Genomic DNA, 23,760 nt, shown 5'->3' on the forward strand with positions numbered 1-23,760 from the left:
CAGCCTAGGCTTCCTGAGGATGTTTCTAGAAGGCAGCTGGACCTGTTGAGTGGGGAGGGAACACAGGAAGGAAGCAGCAGCCTCCAGAGCCAACCTGTCAGTGTGTAAACTACACTCTTCCACCTTGAAAGCACCTGGGGGGACTGTGGTCAAAGCTGAGCATGCGTGTAAGACTCAGGCTGTGTTTTGGCTCTGACACCTGTCTGATCACAAATCCTGTGAGTTTATAACTGATGGTAACACTGAATCCTTGCAGTTTCACTTTTTTCTTCACCTACCTGATTTCCTGAAAATGGTGCTCCCTTCCCATTGCCCAGGAGACATAGCAGTGCATCAATACTATTATGGGAAAAAAAAAAACATAGCAAAGTGGGTTGTGGCTGATTAATGCAATGTAAGGAGGAAGCTTATTTTATTACAGAATAAGAGAGTTGGGTTTTGTGTTTGTTTGTTTGTTTGTTTTTGTTGTTGTTGTTGTTTTATTTTATTATTATCTGCTCTGATACCAATATCAAAACAAGGTCATTTCTGTGGAAATTCAGCAGCTCTGCAGGGAGTATGTGTGTGTGCTGCTGATGCATGATTGTATTTGGCTGAGGCTTTCTTTTCCTGAGTAAAAGTGCAAAGACCCTTTGACTGTCTCCATCTGCAGACAGCCAGTATTTTAACTTCAGTGGAAATAAGCACATTTTTAGCTACTGAGTTTCCAGTGCCTTGAACAAAGACTATTGAGACATTTGCTGTTTTAGCAGAACACAACTCAAAGTCTGAGTCAAAATTTCAAAGTCACTCTAATTAGTACTGAAGTGATCAAAAATTACTTTTCTGGATTATCTCAACATGTCTATCCTGTTGGGTTAGTTGATGCTGCTGCTGCAGTATTTTAGGAGCAGAATTGCTGGTAAGGTGTTTTGCCTGTGTCTTCTGAAACATTTGAAACAAAAATGCTTTGTTATCCATTTTGTACTTCAGACTGGCTGGCATAATTCATAATATTTGTTAAAAGCTTGAGTAAGTGCTGCTATGGGCATTCATCTTTATAATAACTTGTTTAAATTACAAATACAAACTCCTTTTTATAGGACTACACAGAAAATAATAAAATGCAAGCATGTTTTTTATATGTAATACTTTTACCTGCAGGTCAGTTTAAAAGATGATTAATTGAAAGTCACACATGCATACCTAACAAGTACATCGTGAGATGGTAACTCAGGGACTCTCCTATTCTGGGGATGGGGTAAAGGAGCTGGGGGTTGTTCATAGTTTTCAGAAAAGCTGTCTAGTGAGCTGCACAAACCAATATCTTACCATTCATTAGCAGCTGAAGCAGAATTTCTACAAGATGTGTGCTTATAATCTGATACAGTTATTGGATAAGCATAGTAATGAAAATATTGTGCATAATGGGTTCTATTCTGGAAGATGTGATGTTATTGGATAAAATACCATAACATACAGTAATACTGTAATATACAGTAATTATATTCATAGTAATATAATAATATCCATATATTAGATAAGCAAAGTAATATCCTGAAATAGCTCAGTTAGAAGGAATAACCATCTCAGTCAGCTTCAGCTTGAGTTTGTTTTACATGCTGATTATAAACTGAAAGATGCCTGTCCCCATAGTATTTGAGAATTCTACACTTCTTTTCTAAACTGGTCACCACTGATAAGTGAAGTGATGTAAGTGGGTAGGTTGAGCTCTCTGAAAGGTAAGTGGCAACCTGCTTATTATTTCTGCTAAGCACGATTACATTCAATTGTCCTATTTCTGTAAAGTTTTGCCAACAAACAGATGTAGGTAGTTCACCCAGCCAGGGCCATCATTTTGCTTTTGCCCTGCAGAATCTGCTCAGACTGAACCAGACTGACTAGGAGACTAAATTCAGTAATTAACTATTACCAACAGTGTTCGTTGGTTAACTGTTAATTTTAAAACGTTACGTTGCTTCCTGTATGAATGGAAACAATTTAAAAGCAACCATAGGGTCAGCCTACTGCTATTCAGCACGTTTCTATTTGCCACGTGTTTTTTGGTGAAAGTGCTGCTTCTTTTTAGAGGCCACAAATCATGTTTGTGTTTCCCCTTGCAGAATGTTTATTACACAAGCAATCAGCAGCTCCATGTGGGTGTTCTGAGTCCCACTATTGATGATGATGACAACAGATGCCTGGTGGATGTGAACAGCAGGCCCAGGCTCATTGAATGCAATTACGCCAAAGCCAAGAGAATGAAGCTTTACTGGCAGTTTACTCAGGTAATTCTTATTCAGCAAACATTACAGAAGGTTCAGAAAACTGTGTTTCTGTATGTGAAGTGTGAGTAATCAGTTTACCAACAAACCAGAAGCATCCTTGTTTGGTTGGGTTTTTTTGCATAGTGTGGGCAAGCTACGTTTATGTTTAATTTCTATGTTAACTCTCTCAATAGCATACAAAACTTATATTATATTCCTAGAGAAGTCAGTGGATTATTTACTAATAAACTTCTAAGATGGTTACTGTTATAGAATGATCCCAATCTAAAAATAAGTGATTTTGTAAAGTCAAATGCAAGCTAACCTATTTTAAGAAGGGGAAAAGTAAAGCTTTCAAATGTTTATGTTTTTTTTGGAAGTAGCAACTCCTCAGGAGAGAGTAGGTTGCAGTTGATCGTCTTGTGAAGAGAAAATTTTGCAATTCTGTTTTTTTCTTTCTTTCTTTTTTTGTTGCTTAAAAAAAAAAAATTTAAAAAAAAAGGTGCATGTAAAATCTGAGAAGTGATTTCACAGTGATGGCAATGGTGAGACACTGAGTCCAGGCTTGGATCCCACACTTCACAGATGATTTAGAAATATAAGGGAGAACTGTAAGAAAAAGTGCCACTAGTTCTGAGGCTGGAACATGCTTCATGATTTAATGCTTACAGAGCTATTCAGTTTAGCTAAGAGGATGTGGCAGGGTGACTCAAAAGCACATCAGCATTTTCACAGGAGACAGGTTATCCTGAAGACAAAACAGGTTTCAGTGGCTAGAAACTGAAGATTTGTTGTTTGATAGTTTAAAAGAAGGTGAGACTTTCTAAAGGTAAGAACTGAGATAGTTAGCACATCAGGTACTGTCACATCAGTTTCTTAGGACAAATAAAATGAGATTACAGTATTTTCTGAAAACAAATACTAGATTTAGCTCCTGGAGAAAATTCAATAGCTAAATAGTTTGAATAGTCACGTTTTCTCCTCTCCAGTTTTGACTGTATGCATCTGGTTGAGTGCTCCTTTTCTGTGAAATATGGTGCAGCTGTCTTTTCTCAACAAAACCTAAGTGATATGTAAGCCCTTAGGCTGAGGCTCGACATTACTGAAATTTTATCCTTGCATTTAATGTCTTCTGTAACATCCATGTTTACAAATGTATTTTTTGCTAGCCAATTATTTATTTTTTTTTCTTTGACTTAACGAGTTATTACTTAGTATATTGGGACACTGGTGGTACAGTTTAACCTCTGTATATTAATTGTGCAAAGACCATTTGGATGGTGATCAGTAAAGCATACTATAATTTGTGCTTATACTTGAACATAAGTCAGATATTTGTCTTTAAAAGGTAGCTCTCACGTAGCAGACTTTGAACACCTTATCTGAATAGATATCCCAGCTTTCAAATCTGTTCTCTTAAGGGTGAAGTTTTATTCATTTCTTCTCTCAATTTGAACAATTATCTTGCCACGGAATGAGGGTAAGGTGGGGATGTTTCACTGTGGCTGTATCTGTACCTGATTTTTTGGTACCTTTTTTGAATGCAGAACTAACATATTGCTTTAGATAGCCTTTCAGTAACATTTCTCAGTAGTGTCTACATATTCAGTGATCGCTGATTGTGACAATTAATGGTTTCTTCTCCAGTATACTGCTGCCATTTTATCACACTAAGTACATTAGAGCTCATTTGGTGTGCAATAGTAGGATGTAATAATTTAACTAATAAAAAAAAGTCTTCTGTCTGTGACTCCATTTAATAGCACTGTACCTGCTGTGGGAGATGAAACTAAATTCTGTAGAATGTGCTTAAATCTTCTTCAGAAAAAATACTGCCCAGATGTGAAAGTTAATTAGTTGTTTCCTTGTGATAAATAAAGAGACAATTAAATGTTTGATGTTCAAAAAGGATTTTGGTAATACTCCTGCTAATTAAAATGCTATTGTTTCTCAACATACAGCACAGTACACAGCCTCTGGTGTATGTTGTAAGCTAAAAGAAAACTAAAGAGAATGATCAATTGATGAATTCTATTTCAAAAGCTCTAGCTTAATCTGGGGAAAGGATGCAGTTCTGTGAATGCTCTGGAAGATGCCTGAAAAGGATAGGTTTTTTTATTACATTTTGAAAGTTCCAGTATTTCTGTTCCATATTATGCAGTGAGCAGAACAACTGAAAATAAGCAAGACTGTAAGTATTGGTGTTGATTGTAATCTTGAAGTTTGTAAAAAAATTAAAATGTAGCAATAGCACATTTATAGCACTGTCTCTTATCTGTAAGCATGCTTTGACTTCTGCTGATTCTCTGGTCAGACAAATGTTATTAATAACATTTATGCTATAGATAAATTTGAAAATACAGCAGTGCAAGTGGAGAATTGAGTCAGAAAGAAAATGAGAAAGTCTCTCTGACTTTCAAACAAGAGCAGAGTAAACCAACTGATCTAAATTTCCCTCATCAGCACAAAAATCAGTATTTCTCTTGCATTCCAGACATGTATCTTAAAATTTGAATGAGGATACTTTCTTGTTTTCCTACAAAATATACTCTATATTATGAGAGGTACCGTGATAGTCCGTGGTGGAGGAATAATCTGATGAAATCTGATAGAAGGATGTATAGCTTTTTGAAAAATGCATTTTTTTAGATAAGGTACTTCATGCTGGTTGACTGGACAGAAGCCTTTGGGAGACTTTGTGGTAGCTTGTCTGTACAGAACAAAATTGTATTGAACATTCAAAGCTTGTGGTCTGTGTTTGTATACTCAGGATCCATCTGAGCAAATTCCGTGCTCCGCAGCTTTGTACAGCTGCCAAATGCAATGAGATCCAATACAACATAAGCTTCAGTGACATTTGTGCTTCCAAGGCTTCTTCAAGTGTTTATAACTGCAGTTATGCCAAATGATGTAAGTTAGCCCTAACCAGACTCATCAACTGGGTAGCGTTCAAGAATTCCGTTGTTCATGCTGTCTGTCAAGTCTCTTCCTCCTAGGGAAGTGCTTATTTGGGGAATACTTTCATGCTGTAAGTTTTAGAGGGGTTTGACAGTTCACCTAGTTCCATGTGTCTCACCATTTGGCCATTTAATCAGAACAAAACTAGGTCTTTTAGGAAAAAGGTAAGTGATCGCCAGAAATGACACAAAGCAATGAGGTTATGGGCAAGAATTACACGGTAGCAAAGAGGTGGGAATTCTACTACAATGTTAATTTATACATGGTACCAAGAAACCTGTTCTGGCATCAAGAACCATTAAGAAAGCAAAAACTAAGAGTTGCCACTCAGTATTCCTTATTGAGTATTATTCATGACAGTATTTTCTAGATTTACTTACTGTAATTACTGCAGTCACTCTGTGATGATACCTAGTTTGAAGGCTTTGGTTGTGATACCATCCTGGCACTAAACAATCCTGCTCCTAGCCTGTGAGCTCTTTATGGCAAGGAGCAGGTGCACATGCAGTGTGCTGGCAGCAGCAGTCTCCCCCTTGTAAATCAGTGCTTGCAGGAGCATCCAAACCTACAGCACTTGTCCATAACAGTTGCTGTCTACACACTCAATAAATCTTCCATCCTTGGGACTGCTGCTGCACCAATTGTCTTATGTCATCTATCCTGTGACAGACAAGGTACTCTGAAATGTAGGTCATGCAGGCTGATGTCCCTAGATGTTTAACTCCTTGAGACACTTTTCAGTGAAAAGCACATAAGGCCAAAATTGTGCCATTCTGAACCAGTCATCTGATACCATTAACTTTCTTATTTGTACTGAGAAATAGTATATTTTAAATGCTGGAGCCAGGCATTTATTTTTAAGAAATTCCTCAGTTCCTAGTCTGATTTCTCAGGTTTATTGCAGATAGAAAGGCAGTTGTGACACAATGTGAAATTTATCTCTAAATACATCACCTGAGTGACAAGTTATGTATGTAGAAAATTGAGAAAGTACACTGATGGCACACTAGGGCCCCTCCAGCAGTATAACAAAGGCATAAGGAATATATTTTTCCACAGCTGCTCTCTAACTTGCAGTATCTTAATGAACTGCATGTCTATCTTTAGGTGAGTGGGGTTGGAACTGGCTTTTATCCTTCTAACCAGGCTGGCCATGCTGTCATTATTTGCTGTTGTGAGAAGCATGTCAGGACAGCGCTATGTGGAAAAGAGTTATGAGAAAGGATATGAGGCAGAGGTGCAAACCTAATAAACAAATAGTTCTGAGGCTGTTCCACATTGAATTCTTTTCAGTACAGCAGGCTCTGCTAATTGAATTTCCAGCTACATAAAGATAAGCAGAGGTTCTACCTGTATGGGTGGGCAACTCACCACAGACTCCTGGGAGGGAGAAGCTGTGCAGACCACATGCTCAGCACTGTCCTGTATTCATATCCACTAGAAGTTACAACTTCCTGCAATACTTGCATTGCTTTTACGTGTAATGAAGAAGTGCAATTCCAGGCAGTGCAAAATGGATTCTGCAGAAAATCATCCCCTTCAGAAGTGTCCAGAGAAGGTGGTTTATGCCATCTTGAGAGGCTGTAAGTAAAATTTGTGTCTGACAACTGTAGTTACCATGTATGTAATTTTCAAAAGTTATAGTGGGAAGACAAATAGAAGATAGAAGGGAGCAAATGATTTACTCAATTGTTACAGCATTCCACATCATATTTAAATAGATGTTAAACAGATAATAGAAATTCTATAGATTAAATAGATATTCAGTGTAGCTCTGTAAAGAAATAACGTGCCTTAAAATTACTGAAAGTGTTTCCATCTTGTTCATCCTACAGATGTTGGCATTTTCTGGATAGCTTTTCTCCATTTTCTTGCTTGCCTTTATCTCATGACATAAGAAGATGTGCAATACTACCACTAGCTAGAATCATTACCCACAGTCTGAAACAATGCTGAGTACAGACTGCGTGCAGAATTAAATGGGAGGCTTATGTACAGCATCTGCTTAGTTCATATTTTATATGCCCCCTTTCTTAGTTTATGAAGTAGGAGCTAATGATGTTAAACAGTTCACAGTTTTCTTCCGATGTCCACTCCCAGTTTTCAATCTATATGTATTAGTCAAGGACAAGTCTTTGTACAGCAGGGATTAACAGCAGTAGAGCTGTATCTAGGGAAACAAATACTCCTCAGAAATTCTTCAGATTTTTCCATTATCAGGGCTATGTGATAGAAAACAAAATGATTAATTTATCAAGAATTTAAATTTCTTCTGTACTTCAAAACCCCACAGGATGCAAATACACTCAATTTGTATTTGCCGTATTAAGACATGCTGTATTACTGTGCAGCTATATAATTATGCAGTGGTAACTGCCTGGCAGCTCAGGACACAAAGTGATTGTGATCTTATTTAAAAAACAAAAGAGTTTGATATTGCAGGAGAGATAACAAAAAACAGAAGCTTAAATTATTCAATTAACTAAACCAACAGACTAAGATAAGACTTCTTGGGTTATGTCTTGCTATAACCCTAAAAACTCTTTAGTCCTATTTACACAGAATATAATTATTCAGAAATATAAAAACCTGAAAGTATTCTGAATCCTTGATTTCAGCTACAATACAGAAATGTATAGGCTAAAAAATCACATTCAGAAAAAAATGTATAAAATGTTGTGTTTTAGTAAATGGTATTAAATCTCCTTGCGGTGTTGATGCAGTTAACAGCAAAGGTTTTGTTTCTTTATATTTAGCTTTCTATTTGGAGTAATCTTCCAGCAGCAAGCTGTAGTCTTTGCAAATCAGGTGTAGAACTTGCCAGTCAGAAGTTTTTGTGACTGCAACAGTAAAAGGAGCTTTTAGTAGGTGCATTTCAAGTCTTTTCCAGTGTATCGCATTATGCAGTATTTACTCTCCTGAGGACTCCATTTAAGCTCTGAAGATGCTTGGGCTGAATTAATTTAAAAGAAAGCTAACACATACTGTGTTTTTCCTTGAAAACAGATAGCCTATTTGCATATTTAGCATGTTAATATTCAACAGCACTGTTATTTACCAAGAAATTATTTGTTCTAGTCCAACCCAATATTCCTAGTTTCTGGCATCCAGATAGGCTCTCTAAAAAATGCAGAAGGTCTCAGCAAGGTCCATTACAGACGTGCAAGATAAAGATCAAGCTTCTAATGCCTTCTACAATTTTACTGATAACCAACACATACTTACCCAGCAAAGTGGCTGGATTTCATGGGGTCTGATCTCCATTCTAGATTCTTCCCCTGCATTATTGAACCAATCACTTCCTGCTTTCTGGGGTTCTACTTTTGTCAGCTGTGAGACACAGATATTATTCTTTAGAATACATACATTTCTCAAACTTCCCAGGCAAAAACAAAGCTCCACTCTGATGAAATCAGTAGAAGTTGCATCTTGAATTCCAATGGAATGTAAGTAACTTTGGTTACCAGACAACATCCTACAATCCAATTAAAGATGAAAATATGGAAAATACTTTAGTAAAATAAAATAAAAGTAAAATAAAAAAAATAAACGTTTTTTTAAGTAATCAATTAACTTAGAGTGCACTGATGATATATGACAAGAAAACAGGGCTTGTTAGTTACCTAGTTAGATGATCAAACCACCAAGACAATCAATAACATAACAGACAAAAAAAACATTATTTCCATTATTGTCTGAGCAAACTGTGCAAGGTCTGCACTGCAACAGCAAGGAAATTCCCATCCCAGTATCAATTCTAATCAGCTTACAGCATTCTGTAGAAACTAAGGAAAAGGCTATTTCCAATAACCACATATTGTAACTGAAGGTCCCAGGAGCCCAACGTAAGTTCCCATGTTAGAATGCACAGATCAATTGAAACACTAGTGTAAATTAATTTCTTAATTTTCTTCACTTGGCACTCAATTTATTTCCTGGTTTCTAGATATTGGTTTAATTATAAGCATATAATGACAATGCAAACAGTTCAGTTTCTGGGTAGAAATGAGTTACAAAGCCCTGGACACTGTGGATTCACATTAGAAAACCCAGACCAGTGAAATACCACCAACCCTAAAGAAAATAAAATTTCATTCAATATTTTTTTATTTTTTTTATTTTTTTATTTTCCCTGAACAGGTCGTATTTGAGTAAGAATTGCATCTTAAAAATTAAAAGAAAAAAACAGGAATTCATTTTTCTCCTGTTTTAATAACTCTAAATCACAGGCATCCCAGCACATTGCCTAGGGCAAACATCTGTTTCTTAGGGAAAAGATAAAAAATCTTGGGGGTTTCTAACAGTGTTGAATTTCTCACTTGGTCTGTGATGATTAACTAGTTATCTCTGTATGCTAAGGCTAGTGATAGTAATGTGAACTTTTCATCTTGACATTATTTTCTTTTTATGCTGTTAGGACATTTTCATCCACATGGAGAAATGGAGAAAAAACGAGGCAGTGAGGTGCTCCTAGGCATGACCTTCAGTTGCATGCTGTGAAAGGGTTTTTTCCATTAGCAACCTCACACTGCATCTTGTGCACACTCAGTAACTGGGAGGGAAGAGATGTTACCAAGCATTTTCCACAAGTTAGCAACATGGAAAGAGCCTTAGAAAGCAACATCTATGCAAATGATGAATTCTTCAAAATCGAACAAAAGGGCAGAGCCTAGAAATACACATCAGAGATCAGAAAATTAATTAACGAGATTAATTACCTTGTCCAGCAAACTGCCTCCAGCAGTGATCAATGCTTGCTGTTTCCCAGAAAAGAACTCTCTTCAGAGACAGAGGCTCACTGTAGCACCGTAAGGGGGAGTTACTTCTGATCCCTATTGCGCTCCCTTCATGAAGGCTCCCATTTGTTTTATCCAAACGATGATCTCTTTGTGCCTATAAAAATGTTTTTATCAGTGCTCTTAAAAGTAAAAGTAACCCAGACCATTAAAGTCTAGTCAGTCACTGAACTTTGATGCCTGTGGCAATTAATTCGACAGGTTTCCTAAATTCACAGAAGTCACAATAGTTGCACATTATTAGTTCTAACAGTCATTTTTCCTTAGAGAGGTTATTCACCAGGTTCCCACAGCCATTCATACTTTCCAGCACGGACATCAGATACCACCATTTTCATTTACATACTAAAAAAAAAAAATCTATTTTTTACTTCATTTAGTATATTTTTAAATTCCTCACCCTTCAGCAGATGTCAACGTGTCCCACCACTCCTGGAGCTGACTGCCTTCAGCTTTTATGACTGTCAGCTCTCAAAAAGGCATCCAATTTATTTCTGAGTGAATTGTCCTATCAGCTTGTTACTCAGGACAGCAGCTGTATTCAGAGATGTGATACTCTTCATTATCAATAGAATAGCATAAGGCTAACTCTTCCTTTTCTACACTCTTATTAGATAATCCCAACTATCTAAAGATCAATGCAATGTATCATCACTGGGAGTTGTTGCCAAAACCGAGCCAAACTATTTTCAGCTATAAAATCTGCATTTTGCTGCAATTATTAAGACTGTTTTTTAACCATCCCCTTTTTTATTATTTTTCATTAATTATTCAACACTTTCCTGTGTTTAAAAAAATAAATAAATACCTACAGTTAGTGTTTCTGCCACCTATTTATAAAGATTTCCTGGCCACTACTGACAAAAAAGATACGTGATTACTTTCTGAAAAATCTTTAAAGATCTTTCCAGTCTAGGTAACGTATTCTATCCAAAGCCTGCTTCAATTTTCTTAGTTTTATCACCATTTGCTGTAGTGAAATTCATTTTCAGTTATCACATCTTAAAGAGCTTCTTCATGTTTCAGTCAGGGCTTGAATATATTTTTCTGTGAGGTAGTATTTTCTAAATCTTATTAATAACAATGGGTCTTCATAATCTGTTGTGATGCAGTTTGATTTACGCCCACAAAATATTACTGGCAGGCTTAAATCTATACATTCTGCTTCCGATTTTTATGCTGTTTTTTCTGCAATTTGTTATCCATTCTAATTACATTCTCTGTATGACGCTGCATTTCCTCCTGCCAAGTTTAATGGCCCTTATTTAAATACTTTAATTAACAAGATGGTGTATTTCCACATCCTGTAGATTTAATATGCATTTAAATAGCTGTGCTTGGAACCTGGACTCCTCTACATTCATGCAACCAATCTAGGTTAAACAAAATGGAAAACGATCACAGAGTCCACTAGTTACTAAACTGTGGTTTGGATGTGCAGATAAGGCTGCATCGTTTCATTTGTCACAGCTGCAGTAGTAAAAATTTGTTACAGCAATATAAAAATCTAGCATTTATGATTGTATAAAAACTGAACCGTTAGAAGTCTCAGTAGTAAAACACAACCAATCGTGAGGTAAATTGATTAAATTGATGTAAGTGCTGCATGATGCATTTTCAGAGGGTGTATCATAACACTGACTCCTTGGTACCATGCATGTAAGACCTGTAGCCAGATGGCTGCCTGACAACACAGCGTGAGTGCTGGAGGAGAAAGAACAACTTTTTTCTTAAGAAATGGTTTGGCTGATCCCTGTTGTAACTCTACCTAAGTTTATGAGATTATATACAGCAAATAATTTTTGTTGGGGCTGAAAAAAATAAATTCATATTTTAAAATAATGTCTGGTAAAGTTTCTCCTTTCCTAATTGTAAACAGTGACATAAATAGCAGATGGACAACTTCCTTAATGTTTAAGGTTTCTGCATATAGTGTTTCACCCATGTAATACCAGTTAAGTACACCTTATTTTCAGGATAATCACAGCAAATATAACAGGAAACAGGTCTCTCTGAAGAGCATCAACTAACCAAATTCATTGCTGAGGAATATTTAATTAGTTAGTACTCATTTTGAAAGATCTGAACAACAAACATTATCTGTCTACTTCTTTACAGAGCACCTGCTGGCCAAAGAGTCACAAAATTTGTCATACTGCTTTTGATTTCAGAAGGAATGAAGCAATTACCTAAATATACCATTATGTATATACTCATGTCCTTTATATAGCTGTCAAGTAGAAAGTGTGAACTCAGTATCCAGTATTTCCAAGCCATACAGATAATTCACACAATGCTTCATGGCATCAATTAGTGATTTTTTCCTGTCAACACTTTCTTACTTCAGCAACATTCATACCAAAGTGACCACAAAAAAAGATGAAACGACTTCTAAAGCTCCAGCAATTCATTATTGTCCTTTTGTTTTGTTTTGTTTTGTTGTTTTTTTAGGCTAAACCTGGCTTACTAACAATCATTGAGAATTTACCCAGTGAGAAGATGATGCATTGTTTGGTACAGATATCTGTTTTAATATACACTCATCATAATTCTTTGCTTCAAATGTATCAAAGCAGTTAAGTTCAGAGTTTCTGCCTGCAGCTATTTGAGTACACCAACTGAAGTACCAATAGAAAATTAGAGACTAACATGCAGTGATCTTAATAGCATACATAAAATACAAGACAGAATATTCTTTCTGTGTATGTGTGTATATAGACACAAACACACAGAGTAGACTAAGTAGATTTAAACAGTGTAGGAAATAGATATACCTTACAGTAAATTGTTAAACAGAGTCAGTCTGATTTCCTGAAATGCTGACAGCCTACAGTGTTCATTTAATATCCCTCATTTTATAGGTGACAAAACTCTGTATAAGTTGTGTGCCTGAGAGCTTTCTCTAGGCTATGAAGCAGTGGTTGAGTCTGAAGCAATATGCTCACTTTCCTGTTTTCCCTATGTTTTGCTTGTTTGTTTGTTTGTTTGTTTTATATGAAACTCAATATGAGAACTTGAGGATTACAAAACCCATCAAATCTATTTTAAAGCCTGAATATCACAGATCGCATCTGGCAGCTTTGTCAAGCACAAACAGTGGCTGAATTAACCAAATCAATTAACTGCTGTGAATTACTTATTCCACTCTAATGAAGTCAGGTACCCACATTTGAATCTTTCCTTTAAAATACCCAAAATATGTGAAGCAGAATTTCTGTTCCTTCCTGCCTTGTGTTTTTCTGTCCGTATCTGAAAACACAACTCTGGCAATCAGACTTTGAAGTAAGAATAAACAGAAAATTACTTTTAGTTCTTGCTGTAAAGAATTAATTGAGAGAGTAAATACAATGGTAGATTTGAATTAAATACAGCCAGAAATCAGAACAATTTTACACCTTGATTGGTAAAATGGCATCTGAGTAAATAGGTCTGTCATGTAGTATGAGAAATATATAAGCGTGAGATGAGACTTCAGAACTTTTGGCAAGGTATATGTTACAGAAATTTCCTCAAGCATTTTTCTTTTCTTGTTATGAAGTCAGAGAAGTCTTTGCTTTGTTTTGAAGGGTTTTTCTGAGTAGTATAACTTGGTACATAACGCTGACTCTGCAGCAGCAAGAGTATGGTGGGGCAGGAGGTTTAGGTTAGATTGCATGTGCACTATCTGCAAAAGTCATTGCATTTAACGTGTCGTGTATTTGCAAAGAAAGCTGTGCTGATATTCTGTCCCATTTGTATCTCTCTGAATCACAAGCATTTCAACTACTAAGGAAACTCTGTGAAATCTTCCAACTAACCTTAGTTCCACAATGACCAATATTCCACAGGCCCTCTACTGCCCTGCAGACCAAGGACAGGAATGAGGATGCTGGGACATATGCCTCCACCCTCACCCAATAAACATAACAAAAAAACAAACATAGTACAGTCCACCAAAGACTAATTGCTTTGTATGGCTTTTATCACTCCATCTTTAACATAGAAATACACAAGCACATACTTGCAACATGGTACCCTTTCTAATAGCATGCTAGAATTTATATACTGCTACACATGGACCAGCTGATTGAAGAAGTTGGCTCATCCTTGTACTGCACACTATTGTAGTTTGCAGATATAGCACGTGGTATTCTTAAACATTATTTGCTAAGCTCTGCTTTGGTGAAAGGCTTGACAGTCTTTTGGGCATGAGAAGTACAATAATTCTAAAGGAAGTCAAAAGTATTATTGCAGTCCGCTATGCGTTACACACCCCTGAGTTAGCTCACATGCCATAATGGATTGATGACATGAAATAGTGTTTACATTAAAAGTATGCTTATGGACCACTAAATCAGTTTTATGTGTGTCTAATGCTACCAGGAGTTGAGAGCATTTGTACTTCTCACAGGGATTGCTTCAAACCCACACTGCAAAGCTCATCACATTTTCTGTTGAACTTAGTAGTGCTGTCACACTCGGTCTGCTTTTATAAAATACTTGACCTGGATTTATTTATCCACCTGAAACTCTACTATCCTTGTGCTGCCCCTCATCATCAATGATCTTAATCCTACTTCTGTTCAGCTGAGCAGAATTTCTCTGTAACTAGTTTCAGCCTACAGAATGAATTTTTTATGTATCATAAAAAACATTATTCTAATCTACAGAATCTCTGCCTTTAAATTGGAAAGTGGAGTTCATAGCTAGGATGGGAAAAGGGAGCTAGACAGGCAGACAACCTCCATGTTTGGTTACTCTGAGACTTAGCATCACAAAGGAGGATTTTGCTGAGCAATAAATATGACTGTGAAGAGTTTTATGCAAGTTTCACTAACTGATTACAGATAATTAATTAAAGGAATACCTTTATGTGTATTTGGTTCTGGGTGCTCAAACACAGTGCTGACAGGTTGCTGAAGCCATTCAGTAATACTGTAATTCAGAGGCCAATCCAGTCAGAGTAGCAAGATGTAGTATTAGCTTTTGCTGAGTGTTGCTTGCATACTTGCTTTCAGTGGAGTTGCTCTGTGATGTGCTTCAATGAATTATACAGCTCATTAATTAGCTAATATACCTTGCAATGTATAGTGGATGCACTGTCATTACCCTACAAATAATAAACCAGTACCACTATAGCAGGCTTGCATTAGCCATGTGAATGGGGGGAAAAACAAAAATAGTCTAATTAGAGGTGATTTTACATATTATATAAACCTTTCTCAGTGTACTTCAGAACAATTATTTATATGTTTAACTGGAAGGAACTAAAGCTGCATAGGCTGCAACCTCTCAGAAGGATTAAGCCATAGTTCTGCAAAGACCTCACCTCTTACAAGCTGAATTGTTCTATTTCTAAAAGGACTTAAGCCTTTGTGTTTCTCTCATCTCATCTTAGGGAAGAACATCTCTGCTCTCTAGAACATTCAACTCACACATATTAGCCGCTGCTTAACTGTAGTGTCTCTTTATGTTCCATGCACAGTGATTTTCACTGAAAAAACTGCAGAGCACTTTGCAGGTCATCAAAAAGAGCTTCCTCTACCTTTTTCTGTCTTAAGTCACTAGTTTCTATTGAAGAGAAGCTGCTGAAGAGATGGATGGCACATATTAAGGCCAGATGTGAGCATGCTAGCTAGTTTCACTCATAGGCATAAAAGCTATTCTCAGGACGGATACCACAGAATTCATTTCACAGCACTGGACAAAGAGGAGAGAAGAGATCTACCGGCAAACACGCTTCTGTTTTAGCTGTCACACTTTTAGGTGAAATTGAGAAACTGTTCTTTCACTTATGCTTAACAAGGCCAAGTGCCGGCTCCTGCATTTTGGCTACAACAACCCCATGCAGCGCTATAGGCTTGAGGATGAGTGGCTGGATGATTGTGAAGAGGAAAGGGACCTGGGGGTGTTGGTTGATGCTCGGCTGAACATGAGCTGACAGTGTGCCCAGGTGGCCAAGAGGGCCAGTGGCATCCTGGCCTGAATTGGAAATAGTGTGGCCAGCAGGAGCAGGGAGGTGATCATCCCACTGTACTCAGCACTGGTGAGGCTGCACCTCGAGTACTATGTTTTGGACCCCTCACTACAAAAAAGATATTGAGGCCCTGGAACGTGTCCAGAGAAGGGCAGCAAGACTGGTGAAGGGTCTGGAGCACAAGTCTTATGAGGAGAGGCTGAGGGAGCTGGGATTGTTTAGTCTGGAGAAGAGGAGGCTCAGGGGAGACCTCATTGCACTCTACAACTTCCTGAAGGGAGGTTGTGGTGAAGAGGGGTTTGGCTTCTTCTCCCAGGCAACGAACAGAACCTGGGGAAATGGCCCAAGTTGTACCAGAAGAGGTTTAGGTTAGACTTAAGGAAGAACTTTTTCTCTCAGAGAGTGGTCAGGCACTGGAATGGCCTGCCAAGGGAGGTGGTGGAGTCGCCATCTCTGGCAGTGTTCAAGAGGCGTCTGGACAAGGAGCTGGAGATATGGTTTAGTGCTTGTGGTAGCAGTGGTAGTGTGAAGACAGTTGGACTAGATGATCTTATAGGTCGTTTCCAACCTTGTGATTCTATGATTCTATGATTCTATGATTCTAATCGATGACTTGGAAATGACAGGCGAAGCCTAGGAGTACCATACCTACATTCATATCACAGATCCAAAAAGTGGGCAAGGAAGGGACCCACACTCCCATAGTTGGTTAGTTTTCTGACAAGACCTTTCTTACCTTTGTTCAAAAGCTAAGCTGAGGATGCCTTCGACACCATGACCGAGAAAATGACTAATTGATACATGTAAATGCTTGGCACAGATACAGAACTAGTTAACTTTAATGGTAGAAACACCAGCACCTCCAGCATCAGCTGGAAGTTCAAGGAAGTTGATCTAAATTTGGGGATTAGGCAGAAACACTTCAGCACTTGTGATCTCCAATTCCACATTTGCGGTCTGCCCCTGAGTGCCACGGAACACTGACTATGCAGGGGCAAAAATTATGATCAACAGTTTTCGTTAAAATTGAGACTGTACACTTTCCTAAAATTAAAATATAGAAAAATCTTCAGCAGTTTATTTTTGACAGTAAGAAAATATTAATATTCATTACGTTGGAGTTTTAATTCTGCAGGACCTCCATGAATTCAACTGAAAAACTCATCAACTTCAGTGAACTTTAGAAGGCCAAAGTCACTTGAGTAGAGGTTGAGTGAACAAATAGTATATAAAAAGCTTTAACTGATTTCCTATCATAGTTAGTCCAAAAATATTTATCTATTTCAAACAATTATAGTGCTTATGGATGTCTTAGAGTTTATGCTGTCACCATACACCCACATTTAACTACGGTTATTAATATGGATGTCAATAAATTCTTATACAGAAGTGGGAAAATACAGTTCACTCAGCATCTCATTACAGAAATCCCGATCTACAGAGTGCTACAATATGCTTGTTGGTTTAATTTGGATTCTGCAGGTAGGCCTACCAGGGAGAATCTATGTGAGCCTCATGTTTTGAATATCACAGATTAGTCCTGATATGATCTTTCTTACTCCAAGCCATATTTAGATCTTAGAGATTTCAAACCTGTGTCTATCTCATTAACCAGTCCTCAAAATGTATTACTGATATAATAGTAGGAGAAGACATTCCTCAGGTCTGAATGGAGCAGCTGTACTGAATGGAATGACCTGCCCTTGCCTAAGAAACAGCCTTGTCTGAAGACCAAATTCAGCATTTCTACTGGATATAACAAATATCCCTGTGATTAGAAAGCTCTCACGCTTACGACTTTCTTTAACACAGACCTGACACAAACTGTTTAGCTTTTGTGGGTTTTCATTTTTTAATTTTTTTTTAAATCACAGTCATACAGTTTCCTCTATTGTACAATTAAGTAATTTAAATACCTGGCTACTCTTTCTGTACTTTGGCTGTACTAATGTAGTTGTACTGACTGACTGACCCTCCATTCTTTGAGTTGTAGATTAAGCCAGTAATTCTCTATTCCTCTAGAGACAGACACAGCATTTCAGACTACTGTGCAAATTATTCTACTGTTTATCTTGGAAGAAACTTCTCAGACAATAATTTCTACAAGTTACCATTATTAGATAGGACAGAGTATGAAAGAACCAATAAAAAATTAACTAAAAAGGGCTAAAAGGAAAAAATGTAGAAAAATGATTTAATTGTTCTTTATGTCTATTGGTAACTGTGTGATAACCTCAATTATTTAAGATTATTTTCACTCCAAGTAGCAACTAGAGAGGGGCTTTTAGCATGGCAGTATCATTCATGATGAATGAATGAAGAGTAGGAATTGATGACTAATGACAAAAGATTATGAGAGACCATTAATTTCAGTATTCAAACTTTTTTCTTTTTTCTTTTGCACTTTATATATGGGACACCCCTGGCCAAAACATTATTCCTTTTTTTGCCTTTTTTTTTCCATGTTTCAGTGGTGCAGCATAGCCACTAAACTAGGCAAGTAAAGCAAACAGGAAAGCTTTTGGCCTATTCTTAACGAGCACGGCCAGAAATGCAGCTTAATTCTAGAAATTCCATTTGCTGAAATGCTAACCAAGCAATTGCAACCATTCTAAACTGCCTCAGAGATTAAACCAGCCTGTGACAAAAGGAACGTTCACAACAGACCCAACCTAGTGCCTATCATGCCCCCAGTTTTTTCCACTAGCAGTAGATGGACACTGGAATGCTAATTCATATTGTCATGCAGTAGCAATGCAACGTGATCACAGTGTTTAACCCAAACTTCTTTTTTCCCCCCACCCTTACAGGGAGGTCCAATCCAGAACCGAAAATCCAAGCGTTGCCTGGAACTGCAGGAAAACAATGAAAATGAATTTGGATTTCAACTCGTCCTCCAGAAATGCACTGGACAACGCTGGTCTATAACAAATGTCTTGAAAAGCTTGTCATCATAGCAGACTGCATTTTTTTACCCATTCCTTTTGCTACTGTGTAGCAAATACTGAATTGTTGCCTGCTGTACTGAGTTTCTTTCCTCCCTGTTCCTTCTCTCCTTTCTGTCCCTTTGATTTTATTCTGTGAGTGTGTGGAAATTGGGTTTGTGAGCCGAAAATAGACGTTTTATTTTACAATTATGTTTTCATTGCATTTATAGAGGTGTTGAATGATAGGTGCTGGGTAGGCTATCCTAAAGTATTTTACATCTGTAAATAGAAAACAAATGGAGAATATTTATAACTCAAGCTTTTATTGAATAAAAAAACCCAAATACTATTTATTACTGTCTAGCTGTCTCCAGGGTAATCAGCTTAGATATTAAGTGGTGCTCTCACTGTTTTCATTAACTAAAGTCTCATCCTGACAAGTAGCTGCTAAGTATCAGTGTTTTCCAGGCTTCTGGTTAAAGCCCTACCTTAGCCAAAATTCAAAGGAGTAAATGGTGGCAAGTAAATGGTGGCTACGCATCTCTGCATGTGTCATGCCCAGGGATTCAGAGACTACTTCTGTGCTAGTTCTGTGGCCATTAATATAACTCCCTTACCATCACTTCCCGAGTCAGAAAAATGAAGATACAGGAGAAACTAAAAGCAGCACAGAAGGTAGTCAGAAGGAGTGGGCCACGTTTTCCATGATCCAAATGAAAAGCCACACAAAAGGTACACTTCAGCTGGACTGAAGTACAGTTCTATAGCTTCCACAGCTTCAGCACTGACCTGCCTTCAACCAGAAAAGAGAACAGAGCCAGGGCTATGAAAAATTCCAATTGGGGCAAGTTGTTCCCTGGAGGTAAATGCACCTTGAAGGAGATTTTATCACACAGGAAATAATATTGATTGCCGAACACAGATATATGGTAATAGATAGCTATGCTATTAACATTTACTTTTCGCACTATTTATGTTTTCTTAAAACATAAGGACCAACTAAGCCAATGCTTAACATATACAGCCTGTACCAGATATATTGTTTCTAAGTCTGCCTGTGCAAGTAACTAAACAGCCAGTGCTTCAGACTCACCAGGCTAGCAGTCAAGGCAGAAATTGGCTTTGGGTTGTCTGAAAAAGTTGTACAATGCTGTTCCCCAGCAAAGTGCTCCTGCTACTCCTACCACCTCTGATAAACAAGCAGTAATAACATTATTCCTGGTGTCTTGAGATGAAGACCTTAGACACAGAAGTTACTGCTCTGAGCTCCAGCCCCTTGTGGAAGATGCCTAGGCAGCTCACCCAGCAGCAGCAGCAGCTGCTCGTGTCAGAGTTCCCACAGAAACAGGCCACCAAGCACACACAGACATGAGCTGTGTCCGTGACAAATCTTTCCAAGGCAAGCAGCATGAAGCATGGAGAACGACTCCTGTCCTGGTATCAACATTGTCTTCATCATAGGTAAAAAGAAAGCAATATTGAGGTAGCTTCTTAAAATCAGGAAAAGTTTAGACTGAAGCATAACAGCTAAGTGTTTTTGATCTAAGAGATACAGTATGCAATGGGAGAAATGGGAGAGGGATAAGGAAGAGCTTCCCCAGGAGGATGCTGGGTCAATGGAGCGGTATCCTGAGGGGCTGTGCCATCTCCATCCTTGGAGATTTCTGAAAACCTGCCCTGGATGAAGTTGATGCTGTCCTGGGAGGAGGTTGGACTGGAGACCTCCTGAGGTCCCTTCCAACCTGAGTTATCCTGAGAGCCCGTTTATTTTTTGTTAAATTGGGTGTTGCACACTCGCTTTACATTCAGGATCAGCTAGCAGTCTTGTTTGTAATGAGTGGTTATTGTCATGTTGCGTGTTAATTATAAATGTTCAGCATGCTGCTACATATAGTCATGTTAGCTTCAGAGAAGAAAATGCATAGCCAACAGTGCAAAAGCAATTACAGTCAATGAAGACCAACTTTATAACCTGCACTCCACCCAACTTAGAGGCCCCTTAGGCTGGTTTGGGTACAAACTCGCACTAAAAGGACAACAGTAACTGGAGTGTCAGGGTACCAGAGCTGGAAAAGATGAAGTAACTTAGGTTTCACCCTGTGGAGAAAACAGGATGTTTTAAACAAGGAGGAATTTGTTGTATGTGTGAACCAGTCCTCTTGCACACTGGAGCATGTGCAGGGTCACAATTGGAGAGGGCTCAGTAGCTGGCATATGCAACCTTTTTAATCATTCTCAAGTTAAGCTACTGACTAACTTGACAATTATCTCCTGAAGACCAGATCAACGAGGAGGAAACTGCATTATCACAGAGGAAAAGCACAGGATTCATACAGCGTAGAGTGATATAAACTTATCCTCATTTCAGCAAAGATGCCGAGAATTGAGTGCATGGGGATGCAGCCATATGGTCTCAGAAGATATTTTCTTTTACACGTCTCTTCTCTCAGAAGAGAAAGAAAACAGCACTGTCAAACAAGTTAAGTGAAGAACAGAGCTATCTTTTGCTCCACCAGGCACTTACAGAGAAAGGGAACCGCTGAGAGTTCAAGGTCACACATCAAAAGAATGCAACATGATTTCTATGTGCTTGAAATTCTTATAGATAGACAGATATCACGTGTGTACACACACTACCAACCGTGTATCTGTACATCTATTAAAAAAACCATATGCATGTGCATACACATTCATAAACGGGCTCTTTACCAGCAAAAAAAAAAAAAAAAGAGAGATCCCCCTGAAGCACCTCTCGTCCAATCAGTCATAGAGACATATCATCAAAACATTGAGCTGAAAGGCTTAGAACACTTATCATGATGCTACCCAGAATAGCTTCAACGCTGCTTCTGTTTTAAATGTAGACAGAACAAGCAGAAAATAGCTTCTCATATTTAAACTCTTGTTCAAATAACCAATAAATGTTTTCCACAGGAGTAAGTTAGAATAACTTCTCAAAACAAATACAAAATACTTGTGCTAATGATTTAGCTCAGGAGGCAGTCATTAATTACTCTTGAATAACTGTATTCTCTGCTGATTTGTTGTAGTGATTCTTAAATTCCCCTTCTACACACACCACTTTTAGCACGAAAATGCTTAAGGAGTGCTGAACAATGCTCAGCAGTGCTACTGACAGCTGCATTCTGAAACATCAATGGAAAGTATTCTGGCTTAGATTGACTGTTCCAAGTAACTACTTCACCTCAATTCACTCTCATCATGCAGTCTCAGAAGAGGATCTTTGTCACAAAGTACCTGAAAACATCTTGTAACACCACTGAAACCTATTTTCCCTCATAGTGTACTCCTTCCAGTGAAGTACCTTCAAGTAAAGTGCGTAGCATCTAAGATTTTTCCGGTTGAGAATAAAACACTTCTCAGGATATGAAAACAAAATATAGTACTTGCAGAAGGACAGAGGTAAGTGGACTTCCTGTTCAGCTTTTTAAGGAAAGAATGATTCTAAGAAAACAACAGTTCAGGAGGTGACTTCGGTCAGACTTGAAGGAAGAATTAGGAGCTTAAGTCCATCCTTTAAACTCTGCTGACATCCTTGGTAACTGGTGTTCAAGTTGGAGGTCCTGATTTTCTATAAGGAATAGCACACCAAGTTTTTAGAATACTCAAACTTCCTTGCCACCTGAAATTTCCCTACCATCATCTCTTCTGAAATCTAATCCAGGGTGCCCCATTAGTCCAAGCCCATGGCTACCCAGTAGTCTCTTGCTCCTACCTTTAATCACAAAAGAGAAGTCAGACTGTTCAGCTAAATCCAAGGGGTCGTTGTGCTTTGTGGGACATAAAAATGCATCCCCTTGGCTAAAGGCAGCAACTTGTTTAAATCCACAGCTGAGTACATCTGCTCCCCAGTCTTCAAACACTGAATAGAATATAGTGGTTTGCCACCTCTCAGCCAGGCAGAGAGAAAAGAGAAAGCTTTTTTAAATTAGGGTTTACTGGGTATCATATTTTTGTTATTTACTGTTTTGTTCTTTTTTTTCCCTTTTTTTTTTTTTTTAATTTTATTTTCCATGTTCTCCTAAAAATTGTTCAGCTATTGATTAAGTCTTTACCACTTGAGCTCCAAATTCTCTGGAAAGAATTGAAGAGGAGAAACTAAAAATTGTCCCAAATGTGTTTCCTGATCATCCTGAATAACAGATAACCATAAATTAAAAGCTCCTGCTGCTTCCCCCTGCCTGAAAGTCACTGTGCACATTCTTTCTCAAATCCAGATCCAAACATTTCCATGAAAGCAGTGAAACTGCGCAAACAACTGTGCCTGCTATTAACAGCCCTGATTCCTCATTTCGTGTAAATTAGGATAAATATGTTGATTTTCAAGAATGGCAACAATTTCACACTACCAGGAGGAGTCAGACTGGATCCCCAAAATACCCTGAAATCAAAACTGATGCTCAACTCCACAAATAACCTTTTTAAACATTTGTTGAAGTAGTGTTCAGAACTCATACATGCTCTGTGAACCTACATGAGAGGTCTTAGCAAATCGGATGCTAAAAAATACCTTTTTAAACAGTTGAAAAGTACAAAACAAGTACTGCAATCGACGAATTAATTTTTCCAGTGCACAGCAAGTTGCCAGAAGTGATCTTATGCCACAAGTTTTTATGCTGAACATACATAATCAGATTCAGGAGTCATTTGGAGCTTAAGAGATCAAGAATGAGCACCATCATGCTAGCAAAATGAATTTAATTTTCTCAACATCATACTGTGCTCATATGCTTTACTATAGAGCATATTTTATCTGGGTAGAGATCACACAAGAAAAAAAATAAAAAGCATACCACAAAAAGAGCATCAGTATCCATTTCAAATTCTAAGCAGGTATCTCTTTTCTAATCAGTCTT

The 23,760-nt window shown here is 37.8% G+C and overlaps 1 protein-coding gene and 1 long non-coding RNA gene across 5 annotated transcripts in view; one reads left to right on the forward strand and one right to left on the reverse strand.

Moving 5' to 3' along the window:
* Positions 1 to 19,222, forward strand: part of GALNT18 (polypeptide N-acetylgalactosaminyltransferase 18) — a 213,799-nt gene extending 194,577 nt beyond the window's left edge. For both annotated transcript variants that reach the window (XM_090140422.1, XM_031613871.2), the window contains 2 exons: positions 2,103 to 2,267; positions 18,767 to 19,222. In XM_090140422.1, the coding sequence (XP_089996548.1) occupies positions 2,103 to 2,267; positions 18,767 to 18,913 (312 nt within the window). In that variant the 3' untranslated portion in view covers positions 18,914 to 19,222. The remainder of the gene's footprint in view (positions 1 to 2,102; positions 2,268 to 18,766) is intronic.
* LOC116242864 (uncharacterized) overlaps positions 6,113 to 23,760 on the reverse strand; it is a 71,529-nt gene continuing 53,881 nt past the window's right edge. For 2 of the 3 annotated variants that reach the window (XR_016466678.1, XR_004169832.2), the window contains 3 exons: positions 9,923 to 10,097; positions 8,430 to 8,534; positions 6,113 to 8,044 (listed from right to left, as the gene is read on the reverse strand). This is a non-coding gene — a long non-coding RNA (uncharacterized LOC116242864). Of the gene's footprint in view, positions 8,045 to 8,429; positions 8,535 to 9,922; positions 10,098 to 13,167; positions 13,250 to 23,760 lie in introns of all 3 variants that reach the window. The other variant, XR_016466677.1, reaches the window with a different exon arrangement.

Source organism: Phasianus colchicus, chromosome 5, assembly GCF_987193195.1.
Source record: "Phasianus colchicus chromosome 5, bPhaCol1.hap1.1, whole genome shotgun sequence".
In the NCBI taxonomy this organism is placed as follows: domain Eukaryota; kingdom Metazoa; phylum Chordata; class Aves; order Galliformes; family Phasianidae; genus Phasianus; species Phasianus colchicus.